This window comes from Elephantulus edwardii, unplaced genomic scaffold (assembly GCF_000299155.1).
Source record: "Elephantulus edwardii isolate Elephantulus edwardi_28Jun2011 unplaced genomic scaffold, EleEdw1.0 scaffold00071, whole genome shotgun sequence".
In the NCBI taxonomy this organism is placed as follows: Eukaryota; Metazoa; Chordata; class Mammalia; order Macroscelidea; family Macroscelididae; genus Elephantulus; species Elephantulus edwardii.
Genome location: NW_006399821.1, coordinates 1,841,574 through 1,856,447, shown reverse-complemented (window position 1 = coordinate 1,856,447; position 14,874 = coordinate 1,841,574). Strand labels below are relative to the sequence as shown.

The 14,874-nt window shown below is 38.6% G+C and overlaps 1 protein-coding gene across 1 annotated transcript in view; it reads left to right on the top strand.

Annotated features, from left to right (window-relative positions):
- EXOC2 (exocyst complex component 2) overlaps window positions 1–14,874 on the top strand; it is a 248,021-nt gene that overhangs the window by 79,404 nt on the left and 153,743 nt on the right. Inside the window, exons 7-10 of the mRNA XM_006888701.1 lie at window positions 5,088–5,233; window positions 5,371–5,452; window positions 6,207–6,309; window positions 12,945–13,063. Of these exons, the coding sequence (XP_006888763.1) occupies window positions 5,088–5,233; window positions 5,371–5,452; window positions 6,207–6,309; window positions 12,945–13,063 (450 nt within the window). The remainder of the gene's footprint in view (window positions 1–5,087; window positions 5,234–5,370; window positions 5,453–6,206; window positions 6,310–12,944; window positions 13,064–14,874) is intronic.

Sequence of the window (14,874 nt, the reverse complement as noted above, 5' to 3'; positions counted from 1 at the left end):
ACAATTTCTCAATTCATTCATTCGTTGATGGATATTTGAGCTGCTACCATATATTTCTGTTGTAAATACTGTTCTTTGCATATCTGTGTTTGGATAATTCATTCTAATTTCTTGGAATATATTCCTACTAGTGAAATATGGGCCATGTGGGATTTCTTTGTTCAGCTTTTTGAGGAAATGCCAAACTGCCTTCTAGAATGGTTACACCATTTTAAAATTCCACCAGCAGTAGTACATTGGAGTTTCTATCTCTCCACATCCTCTCTAGCATTTTTTGCCTGCTGTTCTTTTTTTTTTTTAATTTTTTTTTTTATTGCTGTTCTTTTACATTTTGCATCTCTCTGATTACCAGTGATTTTGAACACTTCTTCATGTATCTGTTGTCCATCCAAATGTCTTACTTTGTGAAAAGTCTTTTCCGGTCTTTTGCCCACTTAGTGATTGTTTATCAGTCTTTTCTTGTGGGGGTCCTGTAGTAATGTCAAATATTTTTTCCCAGTCTGTAGGAGGTTTGGGTTTTTTTTTAAACCCTGTTCAAAAAAGCTTTTGAAACATACAGGCACTTACTTTTTAGAAGGTCCTGTTTGCCGATTTTGTCCTCTCCTGATTGTGCATTTCTGGCTATATTTGCAAGTCATTTTTATATCATAGGCTAGGGCTTCTACATTTGTTTCTAGTTGATCTTGTGGTTTGGGGCTTTACTTCTAGGTCTCTGATCCACCTTGAGTTGTTTTGGTGTATGATGTGAAATGAGGATCTTGTTTCAGTTTTTTGCAGGCCCAATTTTGCAAGCACCATTTATTGAAGAGGTTGTTGTTTCCCATTTAATAAGTTTTGAGTCCTTCAATACCAATTGACTATAGGTAGATGGGTTAATTTCTGGGTTCCTGATTCTGTTCCATTGGTCAGTGTATAATTGTACCAACACCATGATGTTTTGTTTACTATGGCTGTGTAGTAGGTTTTAAGATCTGGGAGTACTGTGCCTCCCACTTAATTTTTATTTTTCAGAAGAGCTTTGCTTACTCAGGGTCTCTTTCTTTCCAGATAAGCCTGCCAATTGCCTTTCTTGTCTCTTTGAAAAATGAGTTTGCTTTCTGTATTGGGATTGCAGTGAACATGTAGATTGCTTTTGGTAGGATTGTCATTTTCACTATGTTTAGTTTACCTATCCATGAACAGGGAATATTTTCCCATTTATTTAGGTCTCATGTTTCTTATAGTAGTGTTTTGTAGTTTTTTGTTTTGTTTTTTTCCTTAAAGGTCATTAGTGTCTCTTTCGTTAGGTTTATTCTTGAGTATTTCATCTTGTAGTTGGCCATCGTAAATGGTATTGCTTTCTTAGTTTCCTTTTCCATGTTTTCTTTGTTGCTGTAGAGAAATCTCAATGAATTTTTTATTTTGATCTTGTATCTTGGCACTCTTCTAAATTGATCTACTAGGTCTAACAGTTTTTTGGTTGAGTCTTTGTATTTTTCTGTGTTCATCTGTATAGAGCAATAGTTTTACTAAAGCCTCTTTGTTAATTTGGATGCCTCTTCTTGTCTTGTCTTATTGCCCTAACAGGTACTTTCAATACAATATTAAGTAGGAGTGGTGAGGATCTTTGTTTTTGTGATGTTGAGATGCAATCCATATTGAAGGCTGCAGTTTGACTTTTGGCAGCAAATGCTTTAAGTCTTCCTCAGTAACTTTACTATCTGTATTCAACAGTGAGCAAGTTTTTAATACTTCAGCAAAATTTACAAACAAATCATCCAATAATCATAATGCTTCTCATTGATTATTCAGTGACTTAGTTTGGTTCATGCTGTTTTCAGCCATTTTTGTGTCCCAGAATTACCTTGTAGAGTGAGCCTGACCTGTATTGTACCTCTTTAAGTAGAAATGTGAACATGTCATTCATAAGAATATGCTTGCTGAACAAGTACATATTCTGACCCAGGAATACCAACAAAGAACTTAATCGTTGCCTTTTCTACAAGAGCTCGTTCTACAGAAGCAGTTGGCTGGGATTGGTGAGCAGTAGGGTGGAATGTTGATTTGCTAACGGAAGTCAGTGATGTGATAAGGACTCCTAAAAATGGTTATGCATGGTGGAGCTTCCTGATTTAAAACAAGCTTGGAAGCAGGAGTGGCATCCACTTCTGAAATGGCTTGCCTCCAGAAACTATGAACATGGAGAAACGACCAAAGTTATACAAGTGTTCAGGTCTTTGGTTCATAGGGTCGCTATGAGTCATCTATGACTCAACTGCACTTAACAACAACAAAAGCAGTCTCCTGGAAGATTAGTAGATGATTAGATTATGCTGTGAGCCCCAGGGCTGCCACCAGAAGTAAGAATCATTATATTTGATATACCATCATACAGGACAGATCTAAGAAAGAGGGGACTTTCCCCCTTTCCATGCTCCTCAATTAGAGTATGGATTTTAGATCCCTCACTGTCTCAAGTGTTACTATCTAGTAAGGACCAATAAAGTTCCTGGGAAATAAGAGAAAGCTTAATGCTTACATAAACTAAACATACTGATAAGACACCATTAGAATGGCACAAATACATTTTCTAGAATACAAGATTTCCTAGCAATGTAGATTTTTTTTCCATTGCTTTTTGCAGTTTGGAATATAAAAACAGTGGGCATGTGTTCTCTCTGTGTTAGTGCAGTGCTGGCATGGCTCCTCTTCCCATCTTCACTGGGACGTCTCACTGTGATCTGGGTCCTCGTCATCTTGTGGCCTCACATCACATCGTGGCTGCGAGTGCTCGAGCGCTGGGCGCTCAGGGTGGCCCAGGCTTGGGGTTGCGTGCAGTGCAGGGTGATGCAGTCAGTCTTGAGCAGGGGGAAAGGTTAGATCACAGGGCTTCCCTCAAGCAGGGCTGGTGGAAGGAAGAACGAGGTTGGTTTTGTTAAAGCCAAGTTTTTACCTTCTGTGACTTTGTGACCAGTTCAGTGTGTTGCATGATTGTGTTGTATGTTTTCAAACCCTGCCAGCTGCTGTAGATGTGTGAGCAGCAATGGGTGGGGTGGAGCCAGTTTCTGTGTGGTCACCACCTGGAGGAACACTGACAGGAGGGTGGGAAGTGCCAGTCCCTGTATGGTCACCACCTGGAAGGACCTTGACAGGACGATGGGGCAGTCTGTGTCTTATGCAGTCCCACTGGAAGGGCCCCTAGCGCTGGAGAGTGCCCTTGTTAGGTGTATTCTCTCCATATTCGTACTCCCAGCCCATACAAACAGAAAGAACATTTTGGGAGCTATTGATGATTTTTATCTGCCTGCATAGACTTGCATTTCACTGCTCTAATTATTTTATTAGTGCCTATAACCCTCCAATTATCAATTATGAACTCCCAAGTTTATTGTGAATGCAGTAAAGTTCACAGGAGAACAGTAATTTCTAGACAGAAATTCTGTTATGTGAAAGTAAAGTGTTCTCGTTTTCAGTAGGCATATATTGTCCATACATAAATATGTATTTGTATGGATAACTTAATGTCATAACTTTTTATTTTCTATATGTTTATGACATATTCATCTCTATTTATAAGTAGATTTTTCTTTGGGTTTGGTGTGGGGTTTTTTTTACAGAAGATGAAACTATTAGTTGAAATTGTTTTTACTGTCTTAAAATGAGACAAATACACTTTTGAATCCTTATACTTTCTACTCCAAATTCTCTCATTGTACCAAGAAAAGGAGAAATTAAAAAAGTACTTGAGGACTTAACTATATTAAGTAAAAAGTGGTTTTCATCCCATCCTTTTCACCTACTTCTACAGTTATAAAGTCTTAATTCATAGTTTATATTTTTAAAGTGATATAGAAATAAAGCTTCTTTGAATAAAAAGTTTAACCTTAATCAGATATCAAATATTCATTTACCCATCATTATGTGGTCTGGTGGCAAGAAGAGAATTTATGGGTTTATTTCCTCATCTTTTAATAGAAAATCAGTATTCTAACATTAAGTCGTATGTGGTGAAAACAACTATCTTGACAAAACAAAGTTTTGAGATCAGGCCTTTAAAATTTCAGCAGAATTTAAACATCATTTAGATAAAGCGGTTACTTTACAAAGAGGGCTTTAACAGGGCTGGGCCACCCACAGTGCTGACTAGAGAGTATGCTTGCAGCCACCCAGCGAGAGCTGTGCCATTTTTTCATCTTTGCTTAAAGTATAGTCACTAGACCAGATAATGTAGAAACTTTTTACAAGCAGCAGTCAAACAGCCAAATACAGTTTATCCTTTTTCTCCCCTGCCTTTGTGGCTAATTAAAAATAATTCACAAGGTGAAAAATTTGAACTATTTTTATACACAGTAAATTTTGCTTTAAATAAAGCGGGTCTTCTATTATACTGACATATCATTTAAGGTTTTATAGATAAAATTATAAAGTATTCAATTCATAGAGAAGTTTTTACAAGCCAGTTTTAAAAACTCCTGATGATATATATGTTAAGATCTGTCATTTTAAATTGCTTTACGTAATTTTCTGTGCCTGCTACATAAAAGAGAGAAGAAAACAGAATTTCTTTGAAAATATTTTTTAATAACATTTTCTTTCTTGTATTTATTGCCACATTGGTAGACATGGAGCCCATGAAATGTAACCAGTGTGGTGTGCTGCAGTGTGTGTGTGTGTGTGTGTGTGTGTGTGTGTGTGTGTGTGTGTGTGTATATATATATATTCAGTTATTGTTTGAATTCTTAACATAGCCTGTATACCCATACTTGGTTTAAAATTCAGAAATTTATATGCATGTTAGAAAATTTATTTAGCATGATTGTTTTTTAACTGGGTACTATTTTTTTTTTTTAAATTATACTGGTTATTTACAAAGTTTGTATACCTGGATACTATTTTTAACATGTGACAAAAACTTAGCAAGCAAAAAGAAATTTTATTTTTAAACAATAAAAGAAAAAGATCTCCAGTATTCTTAACTTTAAAAAAGATCATTAAGTTTTAATTTAGTAAAATCAGTAATCTTAATATTTTTCTTTCTACTACCCATTCATACATTTTCTGACTCAAGTCAGTCTTCATCCACGTCTCTTTATTCCTTTTTAAACTAGGAGCGAGTAATACGGCAGACACACTGTTTCAGGAAGTACTAGGTCGTAAGGACAAGGCAGATTCAACCAGGAATGCACTGAATGTGCTCCAACGATTTAAGTTTCTTTTCAACCTTCCTCTCAGTATTGAAAGGAATATTCAAAAGGTAGAGTACATATTTATGTTTCTATGGTTGTAAATGTCATAAATTTAAAAATTGGTTAAGCTGTGTTATCTTAACCAAACGTCTTCAGGGCATTATTCTTTACCGACAGACTCTAAAAATGTTTCTTTATTTTAAAGGGCGATTATGATGTGGTTATTAATGATTATGAAAAGGCCAAGTCACTTTTTGGGAAAACGGAAGTGCAAGTTTTCAAAAAATGTAAGATTTATTTATTACTTCTAAATTTTTTTTTTACTTTTCTTTTATATGAAGAAAGTGGAGTTTATTCTGTAGAAAATGTTGCATGTGCTTCGGTTTTTGTTTATATGATATTCTTTTTTAAGTGTAAAACAATTACTTCAAAAACTAACTTGATGACTTTGCTGCTGAGATTTGGGGGAAAGCGCTGCTCAGTCTTGGCCGGGCTTCGGCCGCCCTGCTTTTCTTCACCACCACTCAATGAAAAATCTGGCTTTCCTTGGAAAGAATAAATTGCAGAAATTTTCCAGAGAGGGAAACCTACGTTTCAGTCATCCTTCTTCAGAAAGACACATTTGAGAATTCTGACCTTAAGTTAATGAAAACAAATTTTGAATTTGTCTCTAATGCTGGAGTTACAGAAAAATAGGAGAACCTTAAATTGAAAGTCCCATCAATTGAAGCCTTATCAACTATGGAAAATATTATAGGAGGCTTCTTAAATCCATCATTGAAATCTATAGAACTTAGAAAAGTTATTGTTATTTTGGTAACATTTACATGCAAAGAGAATTGAGCTAGAGGTCAGGGAGTTTTGATCAATGCACACACTCACATGACTCATGCCCTGACAAAATAGAGACACCTTTTCATTATTTCAGAAAGACCCCTGGTGTCCCATCTCTGTCAAGCCTGCACCCTTCCAAGGCAACTGCTTTTCCTGGATTTTTTTCCCCATTTTATAAACTTTGCCTCTTTCCCTCCTTTAAAATAGATTATGCCGAAGTAGAGACACGGATTGAAGCTTTAAGAGAATTACTTCTGGATAAATTGCTTGAGACACCATCTACTTTGCATGACCAAAAGCGCTACATAAGGTAAACTTTCTGCAAGTGTTTGTTAAATCTGTCACCTAACAGTTAAGGCTGATTTGGGAGAAGTGAGTTTGGGTGATAAAATGGAAATATAAAAGTTTAAAAAAAAAAAAAAGGGCAGCAGAAATTTTATGGCTATCTGATATACTTTAAAAAAAAAAGGGACAAAACCCCCTCATTGCCATCGTGTCTGGACTGACTCATAGCTAACCCTCCAGAGGTATTCAGAGGCTATAACTCCCAAAGGAAGAGATTTTCCATCTTTCTCCCATGGAGCAGCTGGTGAATTCAAACCATCTGTTTTTGGGTTGGCAACACAACTCCTTGCACACTAGCCCACCAGGAATCTTTCGCATAGTCCATCATTTGGGGGTAGTTTTGGTAGAATATTGACATCTGTAGGACATTCTGAGAGTGATAAAAGGATATGCATTCCTTCCTGCTCCACTGTCTCTTCCTGTTGGGCCCCTACGGGGAGTGATTTTGCCACTGGTGTGCTATTGGGTAGTAGGGTCTCCTTTGTGTAATCAGCTTGAGTGAGGCTGAGAGGTGATGTGCTCAGCCAGAGATCCTCAAGGTCTAGGCCTGTGCACAGCTCACTGGAAGGGGATTATGCAGAGTTTCAGTCTTGGAAAGGTATTTGATTATGAGGTCTTTAAGGATCAAGGAAAGAGAAATAAAGTTACTAAATAGGTATATTTAAAAAATAGCTCTATCTGTCTGTCTGTCTGTCTATCTATCTATCTATCTATCTATCTATCTATCTATCTATCTATCCAGCCCAATAGCATATCAGTTAAAAGAGATGATCATGGCAGGGTGGGAGGATGCCTTTGAAGAAGTCATAGACATGGTGAGGTGAGCTTGGTGGGGTGGAAGGCCATAGAACATGATGAGATGCATGTGACCGAGTGGGAGACCATAGACCATAGAGCATAATGAGATGAACATAGCAAGGTGGGAAGCCGTGAACCATAGAACATGAGGAGGTGAGCATGGCAGGGTGGGATGCCATGGACTGTAGAGCACGGTGAAATGAGCATGGTGGAGTGAGAGACCATAGACCATGGTGAGGTGAGCATGGCGAGGTGAGAAGCCATAGAGCATGGTGAGATGACCATGACAGATTAGAAAACTTTAAAGAATCATGAGATGACCGTGACAGGGTGAGAGACTATAAACCATAGAGTATGGTGAGATGAGCATGGCTCTGTGGGAGACCATAGAACAGATAGAGATGAGAATGTCAATGTGGGAGACCACAACGGTGATAGTGTTTATATCATGAGGTAATGAAAACATAATCGTTTTCATATCCATGATAAAAAATAATAATTTATTTTCTGTTAGAATGTTTGCATGTAACCTTTGTTTTCAGAACTAGCTGTTATTTTCCAAGCATAATGGCCTCCAACTTTCTGCTAAATAGCTTCTCTGTTAGCAAGGCTTATTGAATAGAGTTAGTAGATGATGTGTTTATGCTTTTGGCTCTAGTCACCAGGTGATTAGAAATATTTTTCCAAGTGGAAGGAAGTGTAGCAATGAGTGTACCCTGCCTTTGGGGTTGTGGAGGATGGGGCTCACCCCGGTACCCTGCTCCTGGTAATGTTGGAAGATGCGGAGGGAACTCTTGTGTTGCTGAGGGCTTTTAGCAGCTGTGTTGAAACTATTTGTAATACTCATCTTTGCTGTTACTGTGCATCATCTGCACCTTATCTTGAATGACCTCTGTAGGGTTTCTGACACTGTAAGTCACAGAAGAAAAGATTGCTTGTTTCTTTCTGAAGAAGTAACTGATGGAGGTGAATCTTTTGATGCTTAGGCATCAAACTAATGTAGACATTATTTGAATAAATATAGAAGTGATAAAGGTCAGATGGGGAGCTCTGATGGTGTGGTCTTTTGGGAGTTGTTTTCCTAACCCAAAGGTGACACCTCTCTGGAGCTTTGAATCCTCCAGCAGCTCCTTGTCAGGAAGATAGGCATTCTCTTTCCTGAAACTGTCTGGAGGGGCAGTTATGAATTGGTTCTGACTCAATGGCAAAGTGTTAATGTAGGTCAGATATCTGGCTTTTGAAATCTATTGTGATAAGTCTCTGACTTGAAAAAATTATGTTTGAATGTGATTAAACTTTACTGAGCTTATGGTATTCTTTATCTTCATTTTCCTCTATAGAAACTTTTTAAATAAAATGTCCTTTGATACACAACTAAAATAACAAGAGTATTTGCAATTTTAAACAAAAATCTTGAAAATAAAATTTCTTTTTGAAGCTACACACTAAAAGAAAAGAAGCAACTTAGTGCACTTAGTCATCATTTAACCAAAAAAGCCGAGGCTCTATTGTTGCACTTTTGAACAGAAAACCTGGGTAGAATTTCTGAAATTTCTCTTTCCTTAAGCAACTCTTGATCTAATGATAAAAAGGGCAGCAATTAAATTTTGCAGGGATCTTATCAACACACTGAAGGGACAAAGAGATTTCTCTTGCCCTATTGTTTGAGGATGCTAGTAATAGTTAATCTTTAAACTTAGTGGTTTCAAACCAAAACAGTAGCTGTCCTACGAGAACCTGATAATATTCCTACTAAAATAAGTGAAGGTGTGAGGAGAATATACTGCAGATGTATTTGGAGGCAAAGCAAGTCTATAGAGGGCAAAGGCTCAAAGTATTTCCAGCAAGAAAAAAAGAAATAAAGTGGTGTGGTCTTGGTGAAGAAAAGACATGCTGTGCTTGTTGTCATAATCTAGGTAAGAGCATGGCAGAAAAATCATACTGGAACTTGAAAGCTTTGAAATAAATTCCCAGTCAGGCTCAGTTTCATTTTCTTCTCAGTTGTTACTCTATGTACAGCCAGCCTGTTATGGTGTGACTTCTTGATCTGAGTAAAGATTTTTCTTGTAGTAAATTTATCCTCTTAGTATAGAACCTGTCTGTGACCTGTCCATAGACTTTCTTAGAGAGCCACCCTCAGCCGAGAGACTTGCCCCTCAGCACTGTGAGCCAGGCTGTGCAGGAGGTCTTTCAGGTTGATCAGATGCCCAACTTGCCTCAGACCCAAGGTTGGCTCGAGACTTGACTTGGGAAAGATTTCTTCTCAAAATCTTATTAGTTGCTAATGAACTTATTTCTTTCTTAATTAGTGCTAACTGAATACGTGAATAATGAAATGTGTATTCCTTCCTCTGTGTGGAAAAAAGAATTATGCATATCACTGAATGATTAAGATATGGCCAGGATTCACAATTTAGAAACGTTAATTACAATCAGTCATTGAACAAAAATCTCTAGCTCAGGATAATGTAAAGCTTATTTCACGTGAATTTTAGAACAGTAAACTGAGCGAAATATATTTTAAGGGGTTTATTTAATTATATTTAACTTGTCATATTTATGTATTTTGTGATGACCAAGGACTAAATCTTTAATATTTGACATAATTTTTCCCTTTAAATATATTTTAATCACTTATCTAGCTTTGGATATTTATGTACAAAGAAGATTATTTTAAGAACTATTAAAAATAAAGAATAATATTTATATTAACATATTTTCTAGAGAACTATCTTCTCAAAAAGACAAAAATTAGAATCTGAATTTTACAGGTGTGTTATCATTAAATCTCATCAAATAAATAAGGGGAACAAAATTTCAGTTAAGGAGTCCAGGTGGCTCAGTGGTGAAGTGTATGACTTCTAATCCTAAAGTTGGCAGTTCAAACCTACCAGCTATTCTGTAGGAGAAAAATGTGCCTGTCTACTTCTATACAGATTTACAGCCTTGGAAGCACTGTGGAGCAGTTCTGCTCTGTATACTGTGAGTCAGAATCAACTGACTGGCTTGGTTAAATTTTAGCTGCCCCACAGCTATGAATTTGTCCCAGCTCAGTGGCACACAACATACTCAGATTAAGGAACTCTGATGGTATATAGTAGGTTAAGGAGTTCGTGGCTTGACTCTACCATGCACTTGGAGGGAGAAAGATGAGGCTTCTGAAGTCTATGAGGCATGAGGTGTGCTGTAGAGTAGTTACGTCAGTGGTGGTTGTGTGCTATTGAATGGGAACTGACCCATAACCAACCCTTCAGCGAGTTTTCAGAGACAGTACATTACACCAGAGGAGATTGCCATCCTATTCCTTTGGAGCAGCTGGTAGATTTGAACCACTGGGCTTTGGGATTGCAGTGCTATAGGGCTTTAGTTTTTCTCCCGTTAGATTGTTATAGAAGACAGTGTTACACTGCCATCTAGTGACCATTTTTCATAATGGAAGTGTCCCTCTGGCTTTCATTGACTATGCAAAGACATTTGACTGTGTGGATCACAGTAAATTGTGGCTAACCTTGAGGAGAATGGGAATCTCAGAACACTTGATCATGATTATATGAAACCTATACTTGGAAAAGGAAGCAGTTCTCAGAACAGAGCAAGAAAACACTGCATAGTTCAAAATCAGGAAAGAAGTGTGTCAGGGATGCATCCTGTCCCTATACGTTTTCAATCTGTCTGCGGAGCAGATTATTCAGGAAGCAAGACTTTATGAGGATGAGTGTAGCATCAAGATTGGAGGAAGACTCATTAACAACCTGTGATATGCAGATAACACAACCTTGCTTGCTAACACTGAAGAAGACCTGAAGCACATGCTGCAATAAGTCAAGGACTGTAGTCTTCAATATGGATTAAAGCTCAACATCAAGAAGACAAAGATTCTCACCACTGGGCCAATGGGCAGCACCATAATAGATGCAGAAGAGATTGAGGTTGTTAGCAGCTACAGCTTGCTTGGATCTACAGTCAATAGTCTTAACACCAGCAGTTAGGAAATCAAAAGGTGAATCGCATTGGGAATATCTGCTGTCATGGAGCTCTCCAGAGTACTAAAGAGCAACAATGTCGGTCCAGATACAAAAGTTTGCCTAATCCAGGCCATGGTCTTCTCAATTACTTGTTATGTTTCAGAGAACTGGACAATAACTAAGGATAACAGAAGAATAGATGTCTTCGAGTTGTGGTGCTGGAGCCGAGTCTTGAACATACTATGGACTGCCAAGAAAACAAATCAATCTGTCTTGGAGAGGATAAAACCAAGTCTGTCCTTGAAGTCTAGGATTTTGAAGCTTTGCCTCGCTTTCAGAACATGGCCAGGGGAGATCAGTCCTTAGAGAAGGATATTATGCTACAATGGTGGACTGACAGCACGGGAGAGGAAGACTACGGATGAAGTGGATTGATAGAGTGACTGGGGCAATGAGGGTTGGTGTGTCGGAATTAGTGAGACAGGTTCAGGACAGGGAAGGATTCAGAGAGCTCTGGTGCCTTTTTGTTGTTCTTAGGTGCCATCAAATTGAGTACAACTTACAGTGACCCCATAAACAACAACTCTCAACCCTGTCCTATCCTGTGCCATCCTCACAGTCTCTGACACACTCAAGCCCTTTGCTACAGTCACTGTGTCAGTCTACTTGGTTGAGGACCTTCCTTTTCTTCAGTGTCTCTCCACTTTTCCAAGCATGATGTCCCTCTCCAAGGAATAACCTTTTCTAGCAATGTGCCCAAAGTATATGAGATAAAGCTTTATCACCTTTGTCTCCACGGAGCAGTCCTTAAGACACTGGTGGCTTAGTGGTAAGGAATTGTGCTTCCAACACAATGGTACATGGTGTGACTCCACCACCTGTTCCACAAGAGAAAGATGTGCAGTTTCCTCCCATGCAGTTTACTGCCTCTAAAAACCTGTTGGAGGGTCAGCTATGGGTCGGTTCTGACTCAGTGGTACTCAACATCAACAGTATATACATACACACACACATACTCACACACACTCCATGGGAGAAAGATGGGCAATTTCCTCCTGTGTGATTTACAGCCTTTGAAAACCCACTGGAGCGTCAGCTATGCATTGGATCTGACTCATGGCTCATAACAAACAACAGTTATTTAGTTAGGACCTCTGACATTATGCTGAGAAGAGTAGCAGGTGAGGGGAAGGAGATGGAGGCTCTCAACAAGATGGAGTGACACCGTGACCCTAAACATGGGCGCGAGCATGGTGGAGACCCTGAAGACAATGCACAACAGCACAGGGTGCAGATCGCTTGTGCACTGGGTTGCTGTGAGTCATGGTTGACCCACTGTCACCCAACAACAACTGAATGGAAATACTGAGCTAAGTGTAAACAGAATACTAACCCTTGGTAGGTACGACTGTGTATAGAACAATTTGTCATCTTGGTTATCCTTGTAGAAAGTCCTTAACTTTTCTTTTAGTACAGTTTCTTATTATATGCTAATTGCATGAGAAGAAATTAGAATTAATTTCACTAAGAACTAAATACTAAAGACTAGTAATGCTCTAATATTTAATGTTGTTGTGTTGTTGTTGATTGCCTTTGAATTGAGCACGACTCATAGCAACCCTATGAACAAAAAGCCTAAAGCCTTTTTATAACTATCATCATTTACCAAAGTTCAGAGTTTCTGGAGGCATGTTGTTTAGGAAGTGGATGCCATTCCTGCTTCCAATAGTATTTAATAGACATGTAGATTTCCTTCAAGTGTAATTTTAAAGTAGGCTCACTCATCCTTTTTTCTTTCCACTTCATTGTGATTCTCTACCTTGGACTTCTTTTCCAGGTACCTGTCTGACCTCCATGCGCCTGGTGACCCTGCTTGGCAGTGTATTGGAGCCCAGCACAAGTGGATCCTTCAGCTCATGCATAATTGCAAAGATGGCTACATACAAGACCTGAAAGGCAAGGAGACTCCTCATTTCTCATAATAGTCCTTGATGGCACTTTATCAACTGTTGGCATAGCTTCTTTCTAAGGGAATCATTACCTGATATCTACTTGTGCTCTGCTTCCTCTTCTTCTACCCCTAGATGCATCATTCCTCTCAGTGAGCATGGCAAGAAAGACTGACCTTTTCATATGTCTTTGTCTATAGTGTTAAGTGTTCATCATGGATGATATTCTTGATATCCTACCACAGCTCATCTGTTCTCATTATTAGTATGCAAGGCCATCAAACCTATTGTTGAGATGGTTTTTAAATTCAAGTGAGATAGACTCAAGGTCAGATTTTGGATTTTGAGGATTTGATTTCATTTTCTTTAGCTTCAATATCGCTAGTAACACATGCAAGCACAATCTTGCTGAAGAGTATCCAAAAATGACTGAAATCAACAGAATACTACCAGAAATACAAGCTAGATTTAGGAGAGGCTGTGGCACAAAGGACACCAATGCCAGTATCAGATGGACCTTGGCTGAAAGCAGAGAATACTAAAAGAATGTCTACCTATGTTTCATTGACTACACCAAACTATTTGACTGTGGATCACAAAAAAACTGTTGCTAACATTGGGAAGAATGCGAATCCCAGAACACCTGATGATGCTCATATGAAACATATATTTGGACCAGGAGGCAGTCAACAGAATAGAGCAAAGACACACTGTATGGTTCAAAACCAGGAAAGGAGTGCATCAGGGATGTATTCTGTCTCCATGGCTTTTCATTCTATAGGTGAAACTGATCATTCAGGAGACTGATTTTTATGAGGAGCAATGTGGCTCATCAACAGCTTGCTCACTGAAACTGAGTGGGACCAGAAGCATCTTCTGCAGAAAGTCAAGGACTGCTGTTTTCTATATGGATTGAAGCGCAACATGGGGTAAACAAAGATTCTCACCACTGGAGTAGTTGGCAACATCATGATAGATGGAGAAGAGATTGAAATTGTCAACAATTTCAACTTGGTCGAGTCTAAAATCAACACTCTTGGAACCAGCAGCCAGGAAATCAAGAGTTTAATTGGATTGAGAAAGTCTGCTGTCAGGGTTCTCACCCAAGTACTGAAGAGCAATGTTGTCGGTCTAGAGACCAAGGTGTGCCTGACCCAGGCCATGGCCTTCACAGTTATATGCCATGCATAAAAGAGATGGACAATGACTAAGAATGACAGAAAAAGAATTGATATATTTGAATTATAGTGCTGGAGAAGAGTATTGAATATAACATGGACTTCCAAAAGAACAAAAAGGTCTGTTCTAGAAAGAAACCAACTTGCTGTCTGGAGACAAGGATTTTGAAGTTCTGTCTCACAAAAGCTGGCATATTGCCAAGAGGTACCAGTCCTTGGAAAAGGACATCATGTTTGGAAATGTGGAGGGACAACACAGGAGAAGAAGACCCTAGATGAGATAGATTAACACAGTGACTGTAGTAATAGGGGCAGGTGTATTGGAGACAGTGAGATTGGACAGGGTTCAGAGCTATTGTACATCAGGTCGCTATGAGTCGCAGGCAACTCAAGGGCACATAACAACAGCAGCAACACAGTGATGAAATGTATTGACAGGAGTTTGATTCAAGGAGCTGTTGAACTTTGATGGGAAATAATATGATATAGAAATTATATTAGTCCTTTCATTGTTTCGTCTAAAGTATCTTCATACCCTGCTCTGTTTGAGCAGGATGTCACCTGTTGTTGTTGTTGTTTGTTATGTGCCGTCGAGTCGCCTGCGGCTTATAGCGACCCTATGTACAACAGCCCTAAACTC